Source organism: Engraulis encrasicolus, chromosome 5 (assembly GCF_034702125.1).
Source record: "Engraulis encrasicolus isolate BLACKSEA-1 chromosome 5, IST_EnEncr_1.0, whole genome shotgun sequence".
Taxonomy (NCBI): Eukaryota; Metazoa; Chordata; class Actinopteri; order Clupeiformes; family Engraulidae; genus Engraulis; species Engraulis encrasicolus.
The window spans coordinates 396,306-423,805 of NC_085861.1; the positions used below are offsets into that span (position 1 = coordinate 396,306).

The 27,500-nt window shown below is 46.0% G+C and overlaps 1 protein-coding gene across 5 annotated transcripts in view; it reads right to left on the bottom strand.

Annotated features, from left to right (window-relative positions):
• Nucleotides 1-5,954: 5,954 nt before the first annotated feature.
• Nucleotides 5,955-27,500, bottom strand: part of vars1 (valyl-tRNA synthetase 1) — a 63,630-nt gene continuing 42,084 nt past the window's right edge. For 2 of the 5 annotated variants that reach the window (XM_063198486.1, XM_063198484.1), the window contains 5 exons: nt 21,544-21,753; nt 19,915-20,026; nt 8,397-8,575; nt 7,312-7,461; nt 5,955-6,053 (listed from right to left, as the gene is read on the bottom strand). In XM_063198486.1, the coding sequence (XP_063054556.1) occupies nt 5,985-6,053; nt 7,312-7,461; nt 8,397-8,575; nt 19,915-20,026; nt 21,544-21,753 (720 nt within the window). In that variant the 3' untranslated portion in view covers nt 5,955-5,984. Of the gene's footprint in view, nt 6,054-6,755; nt 6,780-6,967; nt 6,992-7,146; nt 7,171-7,311; nt 7,462-8,396; nt 8,576-19,914; nt 20,027-21,543; nt 21,754-27,500 lie in introns of all 5 variants that reach the window. The other 3 variants (XM_063198482.1, XM_063198483.1, XM_063198485.1) reach the window with 3 other exon arrangements.

Here is a 27,500-nt window from a genome sequence, read left to right on the forward strand (position 1 = left end):
TCTAAAGCTGGTTGAGATCAAATCCAAATAAGCCAAATAACAGAGACTGCAGCAAACGTGAAATAAACGGTGAGGGGGACTCTAAAACATTGCAGACCACTCAGAAAATGGCCTTAATGTTCAAAAAAGTGGACTTCTCCTTTAAATGACATATTTGTCCATTTGTGTGCAATTGTGCTGGTGCAGAAGTGAGTCCACACCTATGTTAAAGTGTCTGAGAAAGGGCGGTGTTGGCCCAAAATGTCTCGAAATTGAAAGCGATTAAAAGCCGTGGGAAGTACAGTATGGCTGCTGCAGGAGCTGTAGTGAGAAGATGTTTTTGTATATTACCATTTTCTGTGAGAGATTTGTAGTTGTTTATTTCCAGAATTCATGCTGCCCATTCACTAATGTGACCTTTTTCATGAATACTTACCACCACCATCAAATTCCAAGTATTCATTATGACTGGAAAATGTGCACTTTTCATCCATAAATGGCACGCGGTGTGGTCTTCTGCCTCGAGGGCTGACTTGCTGCTGTGAAGTCAGATGCAGGTTTGAACTGCATGAGATCGCCTCGAACGTCTCCACATGCCTACATCTAAATGCATCGAGTTGCTTACCGCCATGTGATTGGCTGATCAGAAATCCGTATTAATGAGAAATTAAGGACCATTGCCATCGTTTCATACTACGCTGTTATGATGTCAGCACACCCTCCTACATTACATTACATTGCACAGTCCCACCAGGAAATCGCGGGCATTTTCTCAAAAAATCGCGGTCGGAATTGCCAGATGGTGCACGAGGATTTCCAGAAAATCGCGATAAAAGTTGCGGAGCTTCTTACTGTGTTGTTGCGATTTTGTTGCGGCATGAAGTGAAAGGTGCGATTTTTGTTGCGATTTTTAATGTGATTCCCCACGCTTGAAAGTAAAGGACACTGCCACATTCCAGTCCTCTGGTGTTTTTATATTATTTCCATTTTTATATTATAATTTTGGTTCTTAGGCAAAGCAGGGAAGCTGCCTGGGCGAGTTTTTAGCCAGAATGTCGTCGTGAAAAGTTCCATCTCTTTCATGCTGCCATTACGACACCCTTCATTACAATGCTGTTTATGGCCGTTTGACTCTGTTTTAAATGTCATCACCGTTTCAAATTGTAAGCATACAAACTTCGTATCATGTCGATATCCATTCCTGACTTTAAAAAAAGTGGATACATAATTAACTATAAGTAGGCGGGCGGAATTGGGCATGTCCACCCAGTTGAAGAGGCTGCGCGACAGGAACTGACTGAAATCCTGGTTAATGTGAGTCGTCTGCTACACATAGCCTGCCTGTGTCGGCGTTTAATTTTCAAGCTTGTCAAAAGCAACACAAATAAAAGCAGAGAGAGGGGTCGCTTTCGAAAGAAGGCATAGCCTAGGTTTTTTTTTTGTTCTCCCGCGCCGTCCGGCTGATGATCATCATTCAATGTAGCCTAACGAGGATGGAGTTCACAGATTTCCTTTTGTGAAGGGTGCTTGCTGAATAATGCTCAGAAATTATATTAATTTTGGTGCTCTTGTGAATATAAAAGACGACGACATTGTTATCTATAAAACACCACGTCGCCTGCAGAACGGAGGTCTCAGCTGTCAACGATGCTCATGGGCTACACGTTTTGGCCGGTGATGAAAACAGTTATAAAGCCCTGCATGCACTTTCACTGGGACTTCTGGCGAGTCCATCGTTCTCTGGAATGTTTAACTTGACCCTCTGTAGCCTACTTGGAGATCCACCACCATTTTTCAGCAGAGGTAAAAGTGAAAGTGATGCAATGCTGCGCATGCCATTGAGTCCCAAACTGTTAGGCTTGACTTCTCAAAGGGCATGAAACGGTTTTGCAAATGCAATGCCCTTTGTTGTGTTCACTGATATATTGGTAAAAAATAGCCCACAACAAAACAGAATCGTTCCTCGACAGCACAGCAGCCAGCGTGAGTCAAGTGATCAGGGCCGGTTCTGGCTTATTTGGCGCCCTAGGCGAGTTTGAGTTCTGGCGCCCCCCCACTTTTTTTTTAATATACCTCACAGAACACAAGAGTAATACCGGTAGTAAGCTTAACTAAATAGCATCAAGAACAATAACTGTTTTGCATCAAATGGATTTCTGGTTCTTTTGGACAGCCGACCAACACATCAGATTGAGTCGCATGAAAGTACCTTCACTGTGTGGTGTCTTGGATGTAATGGTGGTGGTGCCCCCAACCCCAGATGAGAGGGAGGTTATCAATGTGTTTGAATTGTAAAATGGAATTGAAATGCCAGGAGAGTGGTACAGTAAATTTGCATGTCAAATGCATGTGTAGACAATAGGCCTACCAAGGAGGTCTGCATTGATAGCCTATCTACACTACCTACAACATCACAAAGCATGGCTGCATAACAATTTTAATAAGCTACACATTTGGGCTGTCTATGATTCCAAACCAATTTCATTTCTGTACTGGAAATAGTGGTGCATTTGTGAGTAGGAGAATGAGAAGGGGGCTATCTATGTGTTTGAACTGGAGGGACAGGGTGAGAGAAAGGGAGAAAAGCTGTCACACTTTTGAATTTCATAATATACAAAATATAGTAAATAGCCTCACTTGTCTGCAATACTACATCACTCAGCATGAAAACATGCTGTGCGTGGTTCTGTTACATGATTAATGTAGGCCTATATGTCATTCTGGTCTGGAAACAGTGTTTTTTTTAAAGCTTACAACAAGCAGGTAATTCATTCAAGTGGATGGAAGGAGATATGGCAGCTAAACTTGTTTTAAACATGGCACCAGTCTTACTTTACATTGCTTGTCAACCTAAGCAAGTATTAGGATGCCAGGTGGGTGTTAGTGAGTAGGCTACTAACAGCTACTTTACTGGATTTCATTGCTTGGCATACTTGGCTAATGTTAGCATGCTAACTAGCGATTTCTCAGATCAAAAGCAAAGCTCTTTTTCCCTCTAATTCCAAACAGTAGCCTCATAACTATTAGGCTTTACATTATCACAAACGGTTGCTGATTAAATCACATACTTCCAAAACACCCTCTGCAACTCCTGTATCATGCAATGACTGGTTTAATGAGAACATAACAATTCTCCACCCAGCAGAGCGGCATTGCTGTTCGCGCTTGCCCTCTGTCTCTCGAATGAGTCTCCAAATTCAAAATAGATCGCAAGCTGTCACTCGTCCCGCCCCCTTTCTCAGGACTGTCTGTTTATTGGTTCACAGACTTCCCAGAGACAGTTGAAAGCGATATTACTATTGGCTGAGGGGCGCTTTGCCGTGAGGAGCGCTTTCGCCACGCTTTGTTGATTGCGACTTCATAAAAAAAACCTCCACATCGCAAAATTACGCATCGGAGAGCGCCATTTCGGCGCTCTTTCTTCATATTGCGCTCTAGGCGACCGCCTAGCCGGCCTATGCTTATAACCGGCCCTGCAAGTGATTATAAGCATAACGTGATTGGGGACAACGACGGTGGGGACGAGAGCGCAAGCAATATTGCGTGCTGCTTATGACAAGTTCATTTACATAGGCTATTCACAAATATTTTCAGTTTTGTTCAGTTTCATATTAGGCCTACTGGTCTTTTGTAACGTTAAGTAGGCCTATTTAAAATGAGCTAATATTATTTACTGACTGATTGCAGTCATTTTTGTCGGACATTTTGTCCGGCCACATTTTATTTTGCCGGTCATTCATGCATGCAAACGGCCAATGTCCGGCCACAGCCGGCTAACGTGAACCCTGATCCAGCCATAGCCCAATTTGCGCGAAAGAGATTACTATATCGGCCAGGCACGCACGCAGCATTCACAATGAAGGATGGAAATTACTGCTTTGTTGTGGACAAGGCATTTGCGCATCTCAATTCGGAGGGAAAATGTTGCCTTCTGTAGGCCTATGCGCACAAGTCAAACACCAAAGTGGTCCAGCAGGTGGACCGCTTTAGAAAAAAGAAAACATCTTGTTGTAGGAGCCCTATACTTGGCGTAATGTAGCCTAGATGACTGTCATGAAGTGTTAATTAGGCTATATATTTATGTAGGCCTACCACATTTTAAAAATGTAGGCCTATTGGTTATGCCAGACTAGTAGGCTAGTCATACATTTTCCCTCCTGTGACCATGCGAGCAGACGCGCAATGAGAACATGGCGTTTCCTACATTCGTATTTATTAGTTTTTTCCCCCTCACCGACAACTTTGTACATGCATAGTAAAGTGCTGGGACTGATTGCTAGGTTACTTTTTTTATTGTATTTTTTATTGTATTATCCTTTTTGAAAGGAAGTTTGTCGACGTCAGTGAAGTCAGCGCAACATGGATTGGTTCAAAGTGTTCAAAGTTGCGGGAAATCGCGGTGATTGGTTAAAGTTGCGCTCTCGCGCAGAATTCGCGGGAATTCATTGAAGTTGCGAAAAACGACGCGATCGCAACATCGCGATTTCCTGGGGGGAAAAACATTACATTGCATTTGGCAGACGCTTTATAACCAAAGCGACTTTGTATTTGCTTGTGATGTTGGCTTGATTATGTCCTCTTTTCAAAGTGCACAGGACTTATACAGAACAATAAGTGCAGTTGCAAAGAGGGGTTCTTTTATATATTTTTTCTTTTTTTTATAAAGAGTAAATAACGAGTACACACACACACACACACACACACACACACACAAACTAAACTAAACTAAACATCATGTCAGGAGTCTGCCCTGGGGCAAGGCCAGTTCAAGCATTAGTCTAGTAGATTCTCTCGAAAGAGGAATGTCTTTAATTGTTTCTTGAAGGCTGCAAGAGATGTGCTTAGTCTTGCTGCCTCTGGGAGACTGTTCCACCACTTGGGTACCACAACGGAGAACAATCTTGACTGGGAGTACCTAGAGCAACTGGATGGCAGAGCCAGACGGCTTGTGCTGGATGAGCGCAGTTCTCTTCCAGTAACATAAGGCGTTAGTAGGTCCTTCAGATAAGCTGGGGCCGTTCCTGTGATGGTTTTGTAGGCAAGGGTCAATGCCTTGTGCTATATCTATCTCTCCTTGATTTGAACTGTATGAGATCGCCTCTAACGCGTCCACATGCCTAAATGCATCAAGTTACGTAGCGCCATGTGATTGGCTGATTCGTATCAATTGGTATTGATGAGCAGTTGGACAGCCTAATAAAAGGGGTAGTGTGTGAATATTGCAGTTTTGATGATCTGGTGAATCGCTTGCTTATCTTGTACATTGAATTTTCAATGTTGATAAGTTTAGAAGGACAAAGTCGTAGTACTGTTTTGAAAAGGAACTTTACCACATTGGCGGTGAACGAGTCCGTGTCCGAGTTTTTAATTGATGATACCCACTTTAAAACTCCCCAGCGGCAGTGAATATATTTACATTTCAGATTCTCATCTTCTCTCCTCTCCCCACAGCCTTGTGTGTATCTTTTAAGTGATTATTTGTATTACCACCACAGTGTGTGTGTGTGTGTGTGTCGTTCGTAATGTCAATAATCACTTGCAGTGCAACTTATAAGTGTGTGTGTTGTAATGTTAGTGATCAAGTGTGTGTGAATGACTAGAGCCAGTCAGTCAGTGGTCTTCCAAATAGTTTTTTTATTTCTCTCCAGAAAGCCACATACAGACAAACATGAACAGAAGCCTGAACTAGAAGGAAAAATAAACAAGAAGGTGTGAGTGTGTGTGTGTGTGTGTGTGTGTGTGTGTGTGTGTTCTACAGGGGTTACATGTCCCCTCTTAAGTTCTTGATTTTAGGAATGTGTGTGGGAGGCCATTTATGCATGTGTGTGTGTGTGTGTGTGAGGCCATGTGTGTGTGTGTGTCTGTGTGTGTGTGTGTGTGTGTGTGTGTGTGTGTGTGTGTGTGTGTGTGCGTGCTGGAGGGTGTGTGTGTGTGTGTGTGTGTGTGTGTGTGTGTGTGTGTGTGTGTGAGGCCATGTGTGTGTGTGTGTCTGTGTGTGTGAGGTGTTACATCATTCCTCTGAAGTTCTGGATGGCTTCGTTCACCTTTTCCAACTCCGTCTGAGTCTGACGCATCTGGAGAGAGAGAAGAGAGAAGAGCGTTAGAAGGTGTGTGTGTGTGTGTGTGTGTGTGTGTGTGTGTGTGTGTGTGTGTGTGTGTGTGTGTGTGAGTGTGTGTGTGTGTGTGTGTGTGGCGCATCTGGAGAGAGAGAAGAGCATTAGAGTGAGCGTGCACACGTGTGAGAGATGGATTTGGAAAAAAGAGTGTGTGTGTTTGATTGTTTACATTTATTGCCATTTCAGCAGCTATGGCTATGTCATGGCCAATACAGATAGAAAAAAAACACTACATCACATTAAAAAAGACACACAACTGTATACATTAAGAGACTAAATACACTTAACATCAATTCATTCTAAAAAATTAAAAACCTTTAAAGGTGGGACCTTATTAAAAATATCAAAAACAGTCGGTGTGTGTGTGACTTTCGAGATATCTCATGGCCAATAGAAACAAAGGTCAGTCCCAACCAGAAATGACTGTGTTTGTGTTTGTGTTTGTCTGTACCTTCTCCAGGTCTGCCTCCTGCACCTTGGCGGGGACCTTGTGTGTGTGTGTGTGTGTGTGTGTGTGTGTGTGTTTGTGTTTGTGTTTGTCTGTACCTTCTCCAGGTCTGCCTCCTGCACCTTGGCGGGGACCTTGTGTGTGTGTGTGTGTGTGTGTGTGTGTGTGTGTGTGTGTGTGTGTGTGTGTGTGTGTGTGTGTGTGTGTGTTACCTTCTCCAGGTCTGCCTCCTGGACCTTGGCGGGGACCTTGTGTGTGTGTGTGTGTGTGTGTGTGTGTGTGTGTGTGTGTGTGTGTTACCTTCTCCAGGTCTGCCTCCTGGACCTTGGCGGGCACCTTGTGTGTGTGTGTGTGTGTGTGTGTGTGTGTGTGTGTGTGTGTGTGTGTGTGTGTGTGTGTGTGTGTGTGTGTGTGTGTGTGTTACCTTCTCCAGGTCTGCCTCCTGGACCTTGGCGGGGACCTTCGCTGTGTAGTGTGTGTGTGTGTGTGTGTGTGTGTGTGTGTGTGTGTGTGTGTGTGTGTGTGTGTGTTACCTTCTCCAGGTCTGCCTCCTGGACCTTGGCGGGGACCTTGTGTGTGTGTGTGTGTGTGTGTGTGTGTTACCTTCTCCAGGTCTGCCTCCTGGACCTTGGCGGGCACCTTGTGTGTGTAGTGTGTGTGTGTGTGTGTGTGTGTGTGTGTGTTACCTTCTCCAGGTCTGCCTCCTGGACCTTGGCGGGGACCTTGTGTGTGTGTGTGTGTGTGTGTGTGTGTGTGTGTGTGTGTTACCTTCTCCAGGTCTGCCTCCTGCACCTTGGCGGGGACCTTGTGTGTGTAGTCCGCTTTCTCCATCTTCTCTCGCAGTTTACTGACGACCTTCTCAAGGTCACACCGCTTGGAGCTCAACTTGGACACCTCCTTCTCCACGTCAATCAGACCCTGCAACACACACACACACACACACACACACACACACACACACACGTTAGAAACACACATTACACACACACACACAACACACACACACACGTTAGAAACACACATTACACACACACGTTAGAAACACACATTACACACACACATTAGAAACACACATTACACACACACACACACACACACACACACACACACACACCTACAACACACATTACACACACACACACACACACACACACACACACACACACACACACACACACACACACACACACGAAACACACATTACAAACACATTACAGACACACACACATACACACCATTTGTACCTTGAGTATTACTTGTATGGAACACCCCACGCACGCACGCACGCACGCACGCACACGCACACACGCCCCTGTTGTTACGTGAGGTGTACTGAGCACCTATCACACACACACACACACACACACACACACACACACACACACACACACACACACACACACACACACACACACACACACACACACACCTGTCCTGTTGTTACCTTCAGCATGAGGTGTACAGAGCTTGTTACCTTCAGCGTGAGTGTGTGTGTGTGTGTTTGTTACAAGTTTCAGGTTTATTTATTTAAAAAGGGACAGCATATATTACCAGCATTTAATCAAAAATGCTAAATACACAAGATTATAGCCATGAGGCTAATTTCCATCTTCCATTTCCTTGTGTGTGTGTGTGTGTGTGTGTGTGTGTGTGTGTGTGTGTGTGTGTGTGTGTGTGTGTGTGTGTGTGTGTGTCTAATGTGTGTATGTGTGTGTTACCTTCATCCATGACACTGTGTGTTTGTGTGTGTATGAGTGTGTGCGTGCGTGTGTGTATGTGTGCGTGTGTGTGTGCGTGTGTGTGTGTGTGTGTGTGTGTGAGTGTGTGTGTGTGTGTGTGTGTGTGTGAGTTACCTTGAGCATGAGGTGTACAGAGCACCTGTCGGAGGCGATGGCGACCGCACAGCCTTGTGGGATATCCTGGTCGCCGCCGGTTACGGGCCGGATGGTCTGGGAGTACGAGAGCGTCTGGAGCTGCAGAGCGAAGCGATCGACAAGCGACGCCGTCTCAGAGTCCACACACTGCAGATAACCTACACACACACACACACACACACACACACACACAGTGTTAAGAGGGGACAGTAGCGATCGACAAGACACGCCGTCTCAGAATCCACACACTGCAGATAACCTACACACACACACACACACACACACACACACACAGTGTTAAGAGGAGAGCGAAGCGATCGACAAGACACGCCGTCTCAGAGTCCACACACTGCAGATAACCTACACACACACACACACACACACACACACACACACACACAGTGTTAAGAGGGGACAGTAGCGCTCCACAAGACACGCCGTCTCAGAGTCCACACACTGCAGATAACCTACACACACACACACACACACACACACACACACACACACAGTGTTAAGAGGGGACAGTAGCGCTCATCAAGCGACGCCGTCTCAGAATCCACACACTGCAGATAACCTACACACACACACAGATAACACACACACACACACACACACACACAGTGTTAAGAGGAGAGCGAAGCGCTCAACAAGCGACGCCGTCTCAGAATCCACACACTGCAGATAACCTACACACACACACACACACACACACACACACACACACACACAGTGTTAAGAGGAGAGCGAAGCGCTCAACAAGCGACGCCGTCTCAGAATCCACACACTGCAGATAACCTACACACACACACAAACACACACACACACACACACAGTGTTAAGAGGGGACAGTAGCGATCGACAAGACACGCCGTCTCAGAATCCACACACTGCAGATAACCTACACACACACACACACACACACACCCACACCCACACACACAGTGTTAAGAGGAGAGCGAAGCGCTCCTCAAGCGACGCCGTCTCAGAGTCCACACACTGCAGATAACCTACACACACACACACACACACACACACACACACACAGTGTTAAGAGGAGAGCGAAGCGCTCAACAAGCGACGCCGTCTCAGAGTCCACACACTGCAGATAACCTACACACACACACACACACACACACACACAGTGTTAAGAGGGGACAGAAGCCCTCCACAAGCGACGCCGTCTCAGAATCCACACACTGCAGATAACCTACACACACACACACACACACACACACACACACACAGTGTTAAGAGGGGACAGTAGCGCTCGACAAGCGACGCAGTCTCAGAGTCCACACACTGCAGATAACCTACACACACACACACACACACACACACACACACACACACACAGTGTTAAGAGGAGAGCGAAGCGCTCCACAAGACACGCCGTCTCAGAATCCACACACTGCAGATAACCTACACACACGCACGCGCGCACACGCAAACCCACACACACACACACACACACACACACACACAGTTAAGTAGAGGGTAACCTACACCAAACCTGCAAACTCAGAGAAAAAAAGGTCTCCAGCGGGCGTGTGTGTGTGTGTGTGTGTGTGTGTGTGTACTCACAGTCTGCGCGTGTCTTGGTGTGTGTGTGTGTGTGTATGTGTGTGTGTATGTGTACTCACAGTCTGTGCGCGTCTTGGTGTGTGTGTGGGTGTGTGTGTGTGTGTGTGTGTGTGTGTGTGTGTGTGTGTGTGTGTGTACTCACAGTCTGCGCATGTCTTGGTGTGTGTGGGTGTGTGTGTGTGTGTGTGTGTGTGTGTGTGTGTGTGTGTGTGTGTGTGTGTGTACTCACAGTCTGCGCGTGTCTTGGTGTGTGTGTGTGTGTGTGTGTGTGTGTGTGTGTACTCCCAGTCTGTGCGCGTCTTGGTGTGTGTGTGTGTACTCCCAGTCTGAGCGTGTCTTGGTGTGTGTGTGTGTGTGTGTGTGTGTGTGTGTGTACTCACAGTCTGTGCGCGTCTTGGTGTGCAGGGTGTCTACAGGTTTGACCAAGTCAAAATTAAGACATTTTAAGACTTTTCAATACCATTTTCCAAATGAAATTAGGACCAACTCGCAAGATCATACACAGGTTCAAATGAAGCACAAAAAACAATTGGTTATTTACATTAATGTAGCCGTTTGAAAACACAAAACTATACACAATGAAACTTTACACTAAATAAAATTCAATAATGCGTTCTAAATTACACTACATGGCTACAACTTTTAAAATCGAGTTTGAACGTCAAATCGATTTGTTTTTTTGAGAAAAATACGATTTTTCCTCTGCCCCTATGCAGTTTATATATCCAAGTGCACAGCGCACGCATTGCATTACGTTCGCCAAGACCTCAGTCCAGGACTCCAGAGATGTAGGCTGTCTACCTAGTGCATTCTCTGTGTCTCCTCCCCCATTACATGCACAAACAAACGTGGTGAGTGAAATAGTTTGACAGAAATATAGTGAAACGGGCTCCTGTTCAAAAAAGGTGACACTACCTCCTTTTGCCAATGATGAATAGGCTACCAAACAACCTACCACTTTGTAAATTGTGAATGACAGTGTTGTCGTAACGTAAGCTGTAGCAGCCGGACTACAGGCATGTTTCAATATTTGAAACGAAAACATCTCGCGGAGAAAATGCTAAACAAACTACTCTACCCCTACCACAAGAGTGGAGCAAGGTGGAAAGCAATCACGGATGCAATTAGCCTAGAACTACCTACCACGGATATGCTTCCAATTTATTCGGCGGAGAAGAGAGGTTTTCAACACATGCTTAAAGTTTTGGATGCGCTGCTTCCTCGCCTATATTATCTTAACCAACATATGTGAGTTGAAAGGAATCTCTCTCCCTCCCTCTCTCGCTAGCTCTCTCTCTCTCACACACACACACACACACACACACACACACCCAAGCAACCGGAGCACTCTGTCTCTCGCGCGCTCTCTCTCCCCCTCTAAAGCCCTACTCGGACGGGACTAGTTAGGAGACTTGTGGTAAAGTAACCGCGTCTGAACGCGCCATGTCAGTAAAGATAGCGGCGATATCGGTAAACTTCGCCGAGAGTTTTACCACCTGTTGCAGTCTGGAGAAATTACCGGCAGTAAAACTGGTTCTAATCCTGTGCGAATGCGCTGATGTCTGATTAAATGCATGAAACGCGATATCTAATCTACTGAGGCTTGCAAACGTTACCGTCTTGAAGTAAGCATTGTTTTAGGGTGTTGCTCCAAAATGTTTTCGCTGTGTTAACGCAGCAGTGTTCAGATGCATCGACGTATTCAGACGCATTACTATGGGCTCTGATGGGAAACCAGCTGGCAATTGCTAAATTTGTTCATCTGGGACAAGAGCCTCCATACATCTGTACTATAATGCATCATTAATATATTGTGGGGATGGATGGCACGTGACGACAAATCTCAACAGTGCCTGAGTGTTTACCCCTCACATGTTTTGTTCTTTCTCTGAGATGTTTCAATGTAATCCCAATTGGTAATTTCTATTACCAATGTCCTGAGATAAATTACATCAGGCTATTTTGGCCTGGAGTTCCCAAACTTTACTATGAGCCCTCCACATACAGGTAGATACAGCCAAGCCCCCCCTGACATGGGACGTGCCACACTTTTTTTCTGTGCACCCAGTCTCACACCTTGATAAAGTTTTTGTAGACCATTCAGGTACTACAGAAAGCACAATAAATAAAAATTCGTGAATCGTGAATCGAGTTTGGCAATGAAAAAATCTAGATTTTTTTTTCAGGGTGAATCGCCCAGCCCTAATTGTACCCCAAACAAAATCAAAACAAAAATTTTCGACAATGACAATAAACTCTTGAATCATAATCAGTTTCATTCATTCCACCCTTCCCCTCTCACCCCCCCCCCCCTTCCCCTCTCCACCCCCCCCTTCCCCTCTCCACCCCCCCCTTCCCCTCTCCACCCCTTTCCCCTCTCTCCACCCCCTTCCCCTCTCTCCACCCCCCCCCTTCCCCTCTCCACCCCCCCCTTCCCCTCTCCACCCCCCCCTTCCCCTCTCCACCCCCCCCTTCCCCTCTCCACCCCTTTCCCCTCTCCACCACCCCCCTTCCCCTCTCTACCCCCCCCTTCCCCTCTCCACCCCCCCCTTCCCCTCTCCACCCCCTTCCCCTCTCCACCCCCCCCCTTCCCTCTCCACCCCCTTCCCCTCTCCACCCCCCCCTTCCCCTCTCCCACCCCCTTCCCCTCTCCACCCCCCCCTTCCCCTCTCCACCACCCCCCCCTTCCCCTCTCCACCCCCCCCCTTCCCCTCTCCACCCCCCCCCTTCCCCTCTCCACCCCCCCCTTCCCCTCTCCACCCCTTTCCCCTCTCTCCACCCCCTTCCCCTCTCTCCACCCCCTTCCCCTCTCTCCACCCCCTTCCCCTCTCTCCACCCCCCCCCTTCCCCTCTCCACCACCCCCTTCCCCTCTCTCCACCCCCCCCCTTCCCCTCTCTCCACCCCCCCCCTTCCCCTCTCTCCACCCCCCCCTTCCCCTCTCCACCCCCCCCTTCCCCTCTCCACCACCCCCTTCCCCTCTCTCCACCCACCCCCTTCCCCTCTCTCCACCCCCCCCCTTCCCCTCTCTCCACCCCCTCCTTCCCCTCTCTCCACCCCCCCCCTTCCCCTCTCTCCACCCCCCCCTTCCCCTCTCTCCACCCCCTTCCCCTCTCCACCACCCCCTTCCCCCATCTCCACCCCCCCCCTTCCCCTCTCTCCACCCCCTTCCCCTCTCCACCCCCTTCCCCTCTCCACCACCCCCTTCCCCTCTCTCCACCCCCTTCCCCTCTCCACCCCCCCCTTCCCCTCTCTCCACCCCCTTCCCCTCTCTCCACCCCCTTCCCCTCTCTCCACCCCCTCCTTCCTCTCTCTCCACCCCCTCCTTCTCTCCCCCTCTCTCCCCCTCCATCCCTCCTCTCTTCCATACTCGCCCGTTCTTCCACACCTCCTATAAACAGACTGCTCCTACAGTACTCCCTCCTTCTTCCATGTCCAGACTTCTTCAATAAACTTCTCTCTCCCCAGATCGTATCTATTCAGCTGCTGTTCTCTCTCTCTCTATTCCTCCCTTCTTCTGTCTGTCTCTCCCTCTCTCCACTCCTCTCTCTCTCTCTCTCCACTCCTCTCTCTCTTCATCTCCATCTTTCCACTCCTCTGTTTTCATACTCACTCGTTCTTCCAATTCCAGACTTCTTCAATACATTTTTCTCTCCCTAGATCGTGTCTCTTGAATTCTCCCTCTCTCTCTCTCTCTCTCTCTCTCCCTCCCCTCCACTCCTTCCTTCCTTCCCAACATCCCTCTCTTTCACTCTATATATCCCCTCTCTCCATCCCTCTCTCTCTCTTCTCCGTTTCCATACTCACTCGTTCTTCCATTTCCAGACTTCTTCTATGAATTTCTCTCTCTCTCTCTCTCTCTCTCTCTCTCTCTCTCTCTCTCTCTCTCTTCCATTTTCCATCTCTCTCTCTTGCTCTCTCTCTCTCTCTCTCTCGCTCTCTCTATTCCTCTCTCTCTCTCTCTCTCTCTCTCTCTCTATCCCTCTCTCCCTCTCTCTCTCTCTCTCTCTCTCTCTCTGTCCCCTTACTTTCTAAAACTGCACCTTCTAAACTTTTCTATGTTTCTCTGTGTTTCTCGCATGATTATGGGAACTTTTTGAGATTGTAGCGGCGGGAGTGTATCATTGTTTGGGGTTCGGAGTGTAATGGCGGGGGTTGGGATGGCGTCTAGGATGCCTCCCACGTCGATCCGCCATGGAATCAGGTCTAGCCTACCTAGTGCATTCTCTGTGTCTCCTCCCCCATTACATGCACAAACAAACGTGGTGAGTGAAATGGTTCGACAGAAATATAGTGAAACGGGTGAGGAATACGGGCTCCTGTTCAAAAAAGGAGACACTACCTCCTATCGTTTTGCCAATGATGAATTAAACAACCTACCACTTTGTAAATTGTGAATGACAGTGTTGTCATAAGCTGTACGTCGTAGCAGCCGGACTACAGGCATGTTTCAATATTTGAAACGAAAACATCTCGCGGAGAAAATGCTAAACAAACTACTCTACCCCTACCACAAGAGTGGCGCAGGGTGGAAAGCAATCACGGATGCAATTAGCCTAGAACTACCTACTAACGATATGCTTCCAATTTATTCGGCAGAGAAGAGAGGTTTTCAACACATGCTTAAAGTTTTGGATGCGCTGCTTCCTCGCCTATATTATCTTAACCAACATATGTGAGTTGAAAGGAATCTCTCTCCCTCCCTCTCTCGCTAGCTCTCTCTCTCTCTCACACACACACACACACACACACACACCCAAGCAACCGGAGCACTCTGTCTCTCGCGCGCTCTCTCTCCCCCTCTCTAAAGCCCTACTCGGACGGGACTAGTTAGGAGACTTGTGGTAAAGTAACCGCGTCTGAACGCGCCATGTCAGTAAAGATAGCGGTAAACTTCGCCGAAAGTTTTACCAGTTCTAATCCTGTGCGAATGCGATGATGTCTGATTAAATGCATGAAACGCAATATCTAATCTACTCAGGCTTGCAAACGTTACCGTCTTGAAGTAAGCATTGTTTTAGGGTGTTGCTCCAAAATGTTTTCGCTGTGTTAACGCAGCAGTGTTCAGATACATCGACATGTATTCAGACTGTCGCGTCAGACCTGGTCTGCGGCTGGTTGTTTAAAGTTTAATTTTTAATCACACAGGAAAAAAAACATTGGGAAAAAACAACGGGGGAAAAAAGGGTGTTGGTGCATAGTAATCACTAATTGGCTGATTGGTGAGGGACCCATCCACATAGTAGAAGCGTGTGGCAGCTGATCAGTGTCAGCTGCGCTCGTTTTGAGTAATTTGGTTTGAGCGGCAAACCTAGTGCACAGGTGCCTAATCAACTGGCTAGGTTCAGTTTAAAACGGCACAGTCTGAGATGAACACACAGGTTGGTTTGCTCGCTTGTAACACTTGCGAACCACTGTGCATTTCACGTCTGAAAGCTGAGGGGAAGCCGGTAAGCGCTGTTTTATTTCTCTTCTAGCGAGCCATAATGTGTTCAGTTGTGCTCCAGGTGTGGTTCTCTGTTTGAATGCTTTTGTAAATATGTAGTGTTTCCTTCACTATTGCAAATCTTTATCTGCGTAATTGTAAGCTAAACCCGGGCACAAGTAATGTCTGTGACCCCGGTGTTTGTTTAATGGCGCGCATTTGGCACTTTATAGTGGGGTAACTCGTGGGCAAAAATGCAATGTATTTACTTTTGGTCAATCTTATTTATAACGGTCTTAAAATCAGTATGGCAAATATTTATAGTCTGGGTTGTAATGTAAAAATGTTGCAAAGTCTATTTTTGATAAATTATTTATTTTTGATAAATTATTTATAACAGCACATTTGCACATTGCTTGCATTTTGCACAAACATTTTGCACATTTATTACCTGTGACTAATTTCTGTTGTCCAATTTCTGTTCTGTTTGTACGTCTCCCTCTAGGTTTTTTACCTAGGGGAAAGACGGACCCACAAGCTTGATTGTCCTTGATTGTTCCTTGTGCCTTTCACTGGAAAATACTGAACTTTAATAAAAAGGAAAAAAGAGAGGAAATCGAAAAGGAAAAGTTGTATTGTCAAATCCCTTCGAGTATAATCCTGCACTTCACACCTCATTCAGACGACATTCCTTCTCAAGTTGGGGAAAAAATTGCACAGTGGTCAACCAAACAAAAAATCCTGAAACAAGCAACCTTGGAAAAACCAAACAAACCAAAACAAAAACCTGACAACTTGACACAGACGTATTACCATGCAGGGACGTGCACAGGAATTTCAAAGGGCAGTTGCTCTAACCTGAAGAAAGGGCAAAACCCCCCCCCCCCCCCCCCCCCCCCCCCCCCCCCCCCCCCCCCAAAAAAAAAAAAAAAAAAACCCATCAACAATGAGCGGCCTTCAGAATTTTTAGGAAACTGCACCATGGGTATTATTATTTTTAGTAGTAGTAGGCCTAGTAGAAGTAGTATATTATTGTCATAATTATTAATATTTTTTATTGTATAGTATCCTGAATATGCGTACCATATGATATAACATGCTAGTTTTTAAACATGTAGGCCTACCTATTAATCATATCAGAGATGATCAGCCTTATGCCCACCTGCCCTAAATGTCTCCTGATCCACATTTCCTCATGTGTGGTATGTGGCTGCCCCTAAATTAAATGAAATTATGAGAAAAAGCCTTGATAGTTTTTAAACCTGTATCAGTCACAGAGATTATCAGTCTTATGCCTACCTGCCCTATGTGCAGAGGTCTGTGGCTCTGAGTCATCCTCATCTTAAATGAAATGAAATGATGAGTAAATGAATAGGCTAAATATGAGGATGCTTAATCAATTAACCCACTGTCATCTTTATAATCCTTGTAGCAGCCAAAGTAGACTTTAAGTTATAATAAATAGAAATAGTTAAAAATTGTTAAAAAGATCATTTAATTTGAATTTGAAATTTAATTAATAGGCATATTCCATGATTAAAATGATGAATATTATATAGGAAAGCTAAAACAATAAGAATTCACAGGTTTAGGTCATTTGTTGGGTCTTTTGTAGCCTATATTAAAAATGTGTACTGTCGCTTTAAGAATGGACGAGCCGGCTTTCATTTCAGATTGCAAAGAACCGTGGCGTGGGAGCACCAGTTCTCATATGTTGCTCTGAAGCTCCGAGCTTCTCGCAGACTTTGTAACCTTTTATTTTCATTACAGATATTTTAGTTAGTTCATGCACATTTTGTAGGCCTATGTCTTGAGAAGAACAGTAAACGTCAGTTATCACGTGGAGTGGATTTATTTCAATTACATGGACATTGACAGTGGAAACAGTAGCCTATCTTTGGGTCGGAGAATAGGCTATATCAGCGTAAGAAAACGCACTTGCCTAGCGGTCTCACCAAGATCAAACCTCTACAATCCTGAAAAAGATTCTCTGCCTCACCTGCACCTGTTCATTTTTTTCGCAGCCAACTCTGCAGAGATGTGCTTCCTTTAGCTAGCCTACCCCCTTAAGTTCTCTCTTGCTTGATAAAACGACATGTCATCTGCATGTTTCTTAGTTGGGTTAGCCTTCCACAAAACAACCTGAGCCATGTAAAACTTTGACTGCAAGCAAGATAGCTGGCTGTCGTATTTCCCCCAATATCTGAACGTGGCACACCCCGGCTGTCAGATTATTTAGGATCAAACGTCCTAAACTCGAGATCGGCTTTAAGAGACATTAATTGTGATCATGCAGTTTAATACTGTGTAGTCTGCTGTGTTTCCAGCTCACCTCAGGCCGTCAGGGCAGTCGCTCTACTCCCACGACATCTTCGACATATTTTGCGTCTCTGCCCTGGTCGCATGCATGCTTGTTCCCAAGTAGAGCTGCGCGTGCCCCCCGCATCGCGCATGCTGCCTCTCCCTTTGCCTATCTCTCGAGGTGCAGGTGAATCTGAATTTGAAAACTTAATTTAGGAAGCTTCAATCAAAAATACGAATTGCAAAGCAAATCAATTGAAACATGAAATCTTAGCCTATTTTTCCGAGGCATATCTACAGCTGGCTGTCAGGTTTTTTTTTTTGCTACCTAAACGTGGCGCTGGCTGGCTGTCAGATGTATGATAACTAAAAGTTCTAAACTCAACATTGTATTAGAGAGGTTGATTGTGAGCATATTTTGTACCCTAATATGTAGACTGTGTGTAGGGCTCTAGCCGACACCCAGGCATCTTCAAAATCTTTCGTGTGTCTTATAGGCGCTCAAAGCGCCTGTCGCGTGCCTTCTCCCTCCCCACCGGAGTTGTTGCGTAGCCTACCTACCTCACATCGCTCGTGCCCATTCTCGACGGGTCTGATGAATTTGTATGACTGACTTAAGTCTTTATTGTACAAAGCTTCAATCAAAATTATGAATTATAAAGAAATCAAATGATATTGAAATATGAAATTATAATTGCCATATTATTTTACCTTCCCTTGGAAGGGCAATATCAGCCAATGTGGGCAAAAGGGCCGTTGCTCGGGCACCGTGGGCAACTATGGTCTGCTCGTGCCTGTTACCATGTGCTCTGATGGGTTAGGAAACCAGCAGGCAATCGCTACATTTGTTCATCTGGGACAAGAGCCTTTATACATCTGTAATATAATGCTTAAAAATCATTAATATATTGTGGGGATGGATGGCACGTGACGACAAATCTCAACAGTGCCTGAGGGTTTACCCCTCACATTTTTTGTTCTTTCTCTGAGATGTTTCAATGTAATCCCAATTGGTCATTTCTATTAGCAATGTTCTGAGATAAAATTACATTAGGCTATTTTGGCCTGGAGTTCCCAAACTTTACTGAGCCCTCCACATACAGGTATTCCAGCCAAGCCCCCCCCCCCTGACACCTTGATAAAGTTTGTGTATTCCTAAGACCATTCAGGTACTACAGAAAAAAAACAATAAGTAAATATTGTAAAGAACAAAAATTATTCCACTAGGATTTAAGCCTATTTTTGGTTTATTTTGGCTACTTAGGTTATTCAATTTATTAAATTATTCATTTTATTTTGCTATATTTTCCCTGCCAATCTGCCACGGCCCCCCTGGCATCCTCTCACGGCCCCCCAGGGGTCCCCGGCCCCCACTTTGAAAACCCCTGCTATAGGCTACCCCATGTCCATATAAACTGGTCCAGTCCGAGTAGGCTTCACTCACACACACACACACACACACACACACACACACACACACACAACCACAACCATGTAGGGGCCTAGAGAGCTCGACAAGAGTTTTTTTTTTGGGGGGGGGGTGTTGAGTCGAATCGTGAATCGAGTTTTTCTATGAAAAAAATCTAGATTTTTTTTTTTGAGGGTGAATCGCCCAGCCCTACTACAACTCCCGATTTCCGTCGCGAAGTTCAACACATGGCTGTGATAATTATTCCTCCCTAAATTAAGCTCCACAAATTTAAGACATTTGGGTTGAAAATTTAAGACAAAATAAGACTTTTCAAGGCCTTATTTGGCGAAAATGAAATGTAAGACTTTTTAAGACTTTTTAAGGACCCGCGGCCACCCTGTGTGTGTGTGTACTCCCAGTCTGCGCGTGTCTTGGTGCGTGTGTGTGTGTGTGTGTGTGTGTGTGTGTGTGTGTATATATGTGTACTCACAGTCTGCGCGTGTCTTGGTGTGTGTGTGTGTGTGTACTCACAGTCTGCGCGTGTCTTGGTCAGGTTGTAGTGTGTGTGTGTGTGTGTGTGTGTGTGTGTGTGTGTGTGTGTGTGTGTGTGTGTGTGTGTGTGTGTGTGTGTGTGTGTACTCACAGTCTGCGCGTGTCTTGGTCAGGTTGTAGTGTGTGTGTGTGTGTGTGTGTGTGTGTGTGTGTGTACTCACAGTCTGCGCGTGTCTTGGTCAGGTTGTAGTGTGTGTGTGTGTGTGTGTGTGTGTGTGTGTGTACTCACAGTCTGCGCGTGTCTTGGTCAGGTTGTAGTCGGCCCTCAACGATCGGATGGTGCGCACGACACACATGACAAACTCCATCTCCTTGTCAACCACGTCGCTATGCCAACAGAACTACACACACACACACACAAACACACACACACGCACACACACACACGCACACACACACACACACACACACACACACACACACACACACAGATTAATGTAGACACAAACACTGACACTGGGTAGGGTGTGTGTGTGTGTGTGTGTGTGTATGTGTGTGTGTGTGTGCCTCCTGTGTGCCTGGGTAGTGTGTGTGTGCGTGTGTGTGTACCTCTTGGGCGTCTGGGTAGTGTGTGTGTGTGTGTGTGTGTGTGTGTGTGTGTACCTCTTGGGCGTCTGGGTAGGGTGTGTGTGTGTGTGTGTGTGTGTGTGTGTGTATGTGTGTATGTGTGTGTGTATGTGTTAAGGGTGGTTTATGCCTCGAGATCAGCGTCACTGCATCATGATGCAGTGAGCCGCGCAGTTAACGGAGTGAAGCCCCCCCATCACGCAGGTACTCTGGGGCACCTCCCCAAAATTGTGTCTCGACGCAGGGATAATGCAGACAGCGACGGCGTGAAGGGCGAAAATAGGTCTCTGATTGGTCCTCTCGACCAGCCTGCTCTGTCCTCGAGTCGAGAACAAGCGCTACTTCCTTGTTCTAACCTTCGTCGGTCTACGGACTGTGAGCTCTTCATTAAATAAGTTTCCCGTGCTTTGTAGTTTCATTTATTTACACGAACCAAAGACAACACATGCGCTTGCAAGTTACGACGCTGAAGTTATTTGGACAGTTGAACAGTGTTTCCGAGGTGGAGGAAACATTCCGCTTCGTCCTCGACAAATGAGCCACTTCTTTGTTCCAAACTACCACGGTGGCTGCCAGTGCGATCAAACATGCACATGATATAAAGATTTAATGTTTCATTTTCATTGTCGTCGAGTCTGTGAAGCTAAAAAACAACCGACACGTCTAGGTTACTCTTTGTATTGAAGGCAGTTTGAACGTGGAATGACATCGCGCAGATGACACCTCTTGGGCGTCTGGGTAGTGTGTGTGTGTGTGTGCGTGTGTGTGTGTGTGTGTGTGCGTGTGTGCGTGTGTGTGTGTGTGTGCGTGTGTGTGTGTGTGTGTGTGTGTACCTCCTGGGCGTCTGGGTAGTGTGTGTGTGTGTGTGTACCTCCTGGGCGTCTGGGTAGTGTGTGTGTGTGTGTGTGTGTGTGTGTGTGTGTGTGTGTGTGTGTGTGTGTGTGTGTGTGTGTGTACCTCTTGGGCGTCTGGGTAGTGTGTGTGTGTGTGTGTGTGTGTGTACCTCTTGGGCGTCTGGGTAGGGTGTGTGTGTGTGTGTGTGTGTGTGTACCTCTTGGGCGTCTGGGTAGGGTGTGTGTGTACCTCTTGGGCGTCTGGGTAGGGTGTGTGTGTGTGTGTGTGTGTGTGTGTGTGTGTGTGTGTGTGTGTGTACCTCTTGGGCGTCTGGGTAGGGTGTGTGTGTGTGTGTGTGTGTGTGTGTGTGTGTGTGTGTGTGTACCTCTTGGGCGTCTGGGTAGTGTGTGTGTGTGTGTGTGTGTGTGTGTGTGTGTGTGTGTGTGTGTGTGTGTACCTCCTGGGCGTCTGGGTAGGGCGTGACACTGATGCTGGGAGGGCTGCTGGTTGGCTGTCGTCGTGGTAACCGCTGGTAGAGTTCCTCGCTGACGAACGGCATGATGGGAGATAGCAGCCTAAGCCCCGCCTCCAGACATGTGAACAGCGTCTCACGACTCACCTGGGCAGCACGCGGCTCAGAGCCGGCTACCACCGGCTTAATACACTCCTACACACACACACACACACACACACACACACACACACACACACACACACAGTTAGAGGCTCAGAACCACCTACCACCGGCTTAATGCACTCCTACACACACACACACACACACACACACACACACACACACACACACACACACACACACACACACACACACAGAGTTAGAGGCTCAGAACCACCTACCACCGGCTTAATACACTCCTACACACACACACACACACACACACACACACACACACACACACACACACACACACACACACACACACACACAGAGTTAGAGGCTCAGAACCGCCTTAGTACACTCCTACACACACTCCTACACACACACACACACACACACACACTCACACACACACACACACACACACACACACACACACACACACACACACACACACACACACACACACACACACACACATACACACAGAGTTAGAGGCTCAGAACCGCCTTAGTACACTCCTACACACACTCCTACACACACACACACACACACACACACACACACACACACACACAGAGTTAGAGGCTCAGAACCGCCTAGTACACTCCTACACACACTCCTACACACACTCCTACACACACACACACACACACACACACACACACACACACACACAGAGTTAGAGCCTCTCCACCGATCACTGCGGGCTTAGGTAAGCACTGTGGCTAGAGGTGCTCCGATCACCATTTTTTTGGCCCGATCACCGATACCGATCAACAAAAATCTTTATCTGCCGATCACCGATCATTGCCAATCACAGAAATTATTTTATATTTTTTAATAGCCTATTAATTATCCTTATTGAATACCATTTCTGCCCATAAACCAATCAATCTTAATTTGCACATGTCGCTTTCACAATGTAGGCCTATTATTAGGCTATTATTATTATTATTATTATTATTATTATTATTATTATTATTATTATTATCTTTCAGCTCTTTCAGACTAGTGTTGGTAATATAGCCTACAAGTAAGTCTACAGTAGCCTATTAATCAATTTATAAGTTATTGCATATAATTACTAAACTATTTAAGATTGAATTGAAACTGAAACATTACATCAAATAGTCTTCTACATACGAGAAAAAACCCTGTCGCTTTAAATGAGCAGCCTCGTGAGGAGAGCCCCTCCCCTCTCTGTCACCGTCCACAGCTGCAGTGCTCCGCTACCGTTCTGAGACTGAGCTGTCTCCCTCTCCCCTCATCTGTCGCCGTTTGGCGTTTCAGCGACTATCAAACTAATCGACTGACTGTCAATTACAACTTTGAAAACAATAACGTTGACATGTTTGTGCGGACAACGTGAAGTTGTCGCGTGCTGACCGAGGCAACTACACAGGTTATAACGTAAAATGGCTAACTGGCGAGGAGTAGTCAATCGCAAATTACATTGTAACTGAAACACTTGAGATTCTAAACAAGAAAAAAAAACTTCACTTGAAAGAACAGGCAACACGCACAACACAGCGTGTCTGCGAGGAAAGCTCTTTCTCTGTAACACTGTCATAGATTGTAGAATTCCCTGCACAGACTGATTGAGTTTCACCGTCCACTCTCCCTCTGTTGCTGTTTGGTGTTGCAGCGCCTACAAACTAATGAACTGGCTGTCAATTAGGCTACAACTTTAAAAACAATACCGTTGATGTATGTTTTGGAAACGTTTAGTTGTTGCGTGCTGACTGACAACTTCCATACAGGCTGTAACTCAAAATAGCGAACATGGCGAGACTGACACGTCATTCACAAATTACAAGCGTCATGTAGGCTAAACGGCGCATGGATCGGAAAATCAGATCATTGTTGGTGCAGATATGATTATAAATGGTGAAAATGAAGGAGGAATTTCCGAAAAGTTATAGACAAGCAAAGATGTCTTCTTTTGGTGCAGCAGCTGTGCAGAGCCAGCACCTAGGCATGCAGCGCCAGGTGTGAAGGCAAAATGGTTGCGTGAGGAATTTTATATCTCTGGATCGTTTATTTGATCTACATGTTTTTTCGATCACCGATCAGGCTATTTTTGGCCGTTATCGGCCGATCATGATCGGCTGCCGAGCAATCGGAGCACCTCTAACTGTGGCTAACGCTAATGACATAGCTAGTACTGTGGCTAACGCTGCTGATGTAGCTAAGCTAGTACTGTGGCTAACGCTGCTGATGTAGCTAAGCTAGTACTGTGGCTAACGCTGCTGATGTAGCTAAGCTAGTACTGTGGCTAACGCTACTGATGTAGCTAAGCTAGTACTGTTGCTAACGGTACTGATATAGCTAACACTGTGGCTAACACTAATGACGTAGCTAAGAGGGAAAAACGTGAACCAATAATCTCTGCAATGTCTAATCAAATCACCGCGCACAGATTTTTTAAATATATAAATTGGACAAAATTAACACGTTTTAAAGGACTGATGCGTCTGTTATTAGAAATGAAAGCTGTAAAATTCCATAACTTTTCCAGGCTGCACCTTTTTCCAGGAGTACTTCAGGACTGGAAATCTACATAAATCACATTCTATAACTTTTACAGGTTTTCCATGACCGTACAAACCCTGCAAGCCAGTACTGTGGCTAATGTAGCTAATGTGGCTAATGCTAGTACTGTGGCTAATGTAGCTAATGCTAGTACCAGAGAGAGTAGAGAGAAAGAGGTTCCATTGGCCCATTGTTTCCGGTTCTATGGGGCACCTAAGTCACGCCTTTCTACTTCCGATCTATGGGGCTGGAGCGCTCAAAATTTTGAGTGCGAGTTAATGGAGCGAGTCAAGCTAAATCCTCATCCCGTTTGGCATGTGCTCCGGATTTCACATATGATGACAGTGAATTTGAAAGGTTTGGATTTGCGTCGTAAGACCACTCATTTTCGGCACGCAAGAAACGTTATTTTAGCTTTTGTGCAAAACTGTGTTGGAGACTACACGTGCGCCTCGCATATCTGACGTGAACCGAGGCACAGCCAACCCTACCGCTGCACCGTGGCTTAAGTGGCTGCACGTCGGACATGCGACGTCTGTTGTGTAGTCCAAATAATTACATATTTTTGCACACACACAACTCAAAAATCGCTTGCCAAGTGAAGTCAACAAGCACACCATTGGTTGTTATTAATTCTGAGGCACCGCATATGTGTGATCGACGGGGAAATGCGAGGTGGGTCGGAAAATAGCTTTGATCAGTCCATTACAGCCCAGTCAAAAGTTTTTGCGTTGCCAGCCCCACAAGCCGCCCGGAAGGGGTGGAGACTTAGGTGCCCCATTGCAAGGGGGAGGGGGGAGATCCCCCTTTAGNCAGAGCTAAGGACTGTTCTATTCAATGCTAGGAGCATTATGACACGCCCCTTTAGGCAGACCGGAACCTGGTCATGTTAGGTGCCCATAGCAACCTATTACATTGGCATATCTCTATATACTTAAACAATCTCTGGCTAGTACTGTGGCTAATGTAGTTAAAGCTAGTACTGTGGCTGATGTAGCTAATACTAGTACTGTGGCTAATGTAGCTAATGTAGCTGATGCTAGTACTGTGGCTAATGTAGCTGATGCTAGTACTGTGGCTAATGTGGCTAATGCTAGTACTCTGGCTAATGTGGCTAATGCTAGTACTGTGGCTAATGTGGCTAATGCTAGTACTGTGGCTAACGCTGCTGATGTAGCTAAGCTAGTACTGTGGCTAATGTAGCTGATGCTAGTACTGTGGCTAATGTAGCTGATGCTAGTACTGTGGCTAATGTAGCTAATGCTAGTACTGTGCCTAATGTGGCTAATGCTAGTACTGTGGCTAATGTAGCTAATGCTAGTACTGTGGCTAATGTGGCTAATGTAGCTAATGCTAGTACTGTGGCTAATGTGGCTAATGCTAGTACTGTGGCCAATGTGGCTAATGTGGCTAATGTTAGTACTGTGGCTAATGTAGTTAAAGCTAGTACTGTGGCTAATGTGGCTAATGCTAGTACTGTGGCTAATGTGGCTGATGTAGCTAATACTAGTACTGTGGCTAATGTAGTTAAAGCTAGTACTGTGGCTAATGTGGCTAATGCTAGTACTGTGGCTAATGTGTGGCTAATGTGGCTAATGCTAGTACTGTGGCTAATGTGGCTAATGCTAGTACTGTGGCTAATGTGGCTAATGCTAGTACTGTGGCTAATGTGGCTAATGCTAGTACTGTGGCTAATGTGGCTGATGTAGCTAATACTAGTACTGTGGCTAATGTAGCTAATGTAGCTGATGCTAGTACTGTGGCTAATGTAGCTGATGCTAGTACTGTGGCTAATGTAGCTGATGCTAGTACTGTGGCTAATGTAGCTAATGCTAGTACTGTGCCTAATGTAGCTAAAGTAGCTAATGCTAATAATGTGGCTAATGTGGCTAAAGTAGCTAATGCTAGTACTGTGCCTAATGTGGCTAATGTAGCTAATGCTAGTACTGTGGCTAATGTGGCTAATGTGGCTAATGCTAGTACTGTGGCTAATGTAGTTAAAGCTAGTACTGTGGCTAATGTGGCTAATGCTAGTACTGTGGCTAATGTAGCTAAGCTAGTACTGTGGCTAACGCTGCTGATGTAGCTAGGCTAGTACTGTGGCTAACGTTGCTGATGTAGCTAAGCTAGTACTATTGCTAATGTAGCTAAAGCTAGTACTGTGGCTAATGTAGCTAATGCTAGTACTGTGGCTAATGTAGCTGATGCTAGTACTGTGGCTAATGTAGCTAATGCTAGTACTGTGCCTAATGTAGCTAAAGCTAGTACTGTGGCTAATGTGGCTAATGCTAGTACTGTGGCTAATGTGGCTAATGTAGCTAATGCTAGTACTGTGGCTAATGTAGTTAAAGCTAGTACTGTGGCTAATGTAGCTAAAGTAGCTAATGCTAATAATGTGGCTAATGTAGCTAATGCTAGTACTGTGGCTAATGTAGCTAATGTGGCTAATGCTAGTACTGTGGCTAATGTGGCTAATGCTAGTACTGTGGCTAATGTGGCTAATGCTAGTACTGTGGCTAATGTGGCTAATGTAGCTAATACTAGTACTGTGGCTAATGTGGCTAATGCTAGTACTGTGGCTAATGTAGCTGATGCTAGTACTGTGGCTAATGTAGCTAATGCTAGTACTGTGCCTAATGTAGCTAAGCTAGTACTGTGGCTAATGTAGCTAATGCTAGTACTGTGGCTAATGTAGCTGATGCTAGTACTGTGGCTAATGTAGCTAATGCTAGTACTGTGCCTAATGTAGCTAAAGTAGCTAATGCTAATAATGTGGCTAATGTGGCTAAAGTAGCTAATGCTAGTACTGTGGATGCACAAGTTTAACATGCACATAATAGGTACCGTTATACAGACAATATGTTTAAAACGCTAAAATGCTGCTAGCCTAGTTTAGCATGAGAACAGCTTGCATCAACTTAAGGAAGAAAAATCCGCACTCACAAACTGCGTGTCATTATTTATTTATATTACCACCATGTCCAAAAGCAAACGCGTTTTGGCTAACAAGACTTCATCATACAGTGCGTTTTTTCCGTTTTTTTCCAAGAAGTTGAATGCGTCCTTTGCCAAAACTTGAAAACAGCTTGCAATAAAGCAGTCACACACACACACACACACACGCACGTACACCAGAGCCCTGCACCGGGTCGGGTACCCACGGTTCAACCGCGTTTGAACCACGAATTTTCATGAAACGGGTGAAAAATGTTGCATTGCGTCGGGTGCTGGGTCGGTTCGGGTCGGCAGACCCGGTCCTCGGG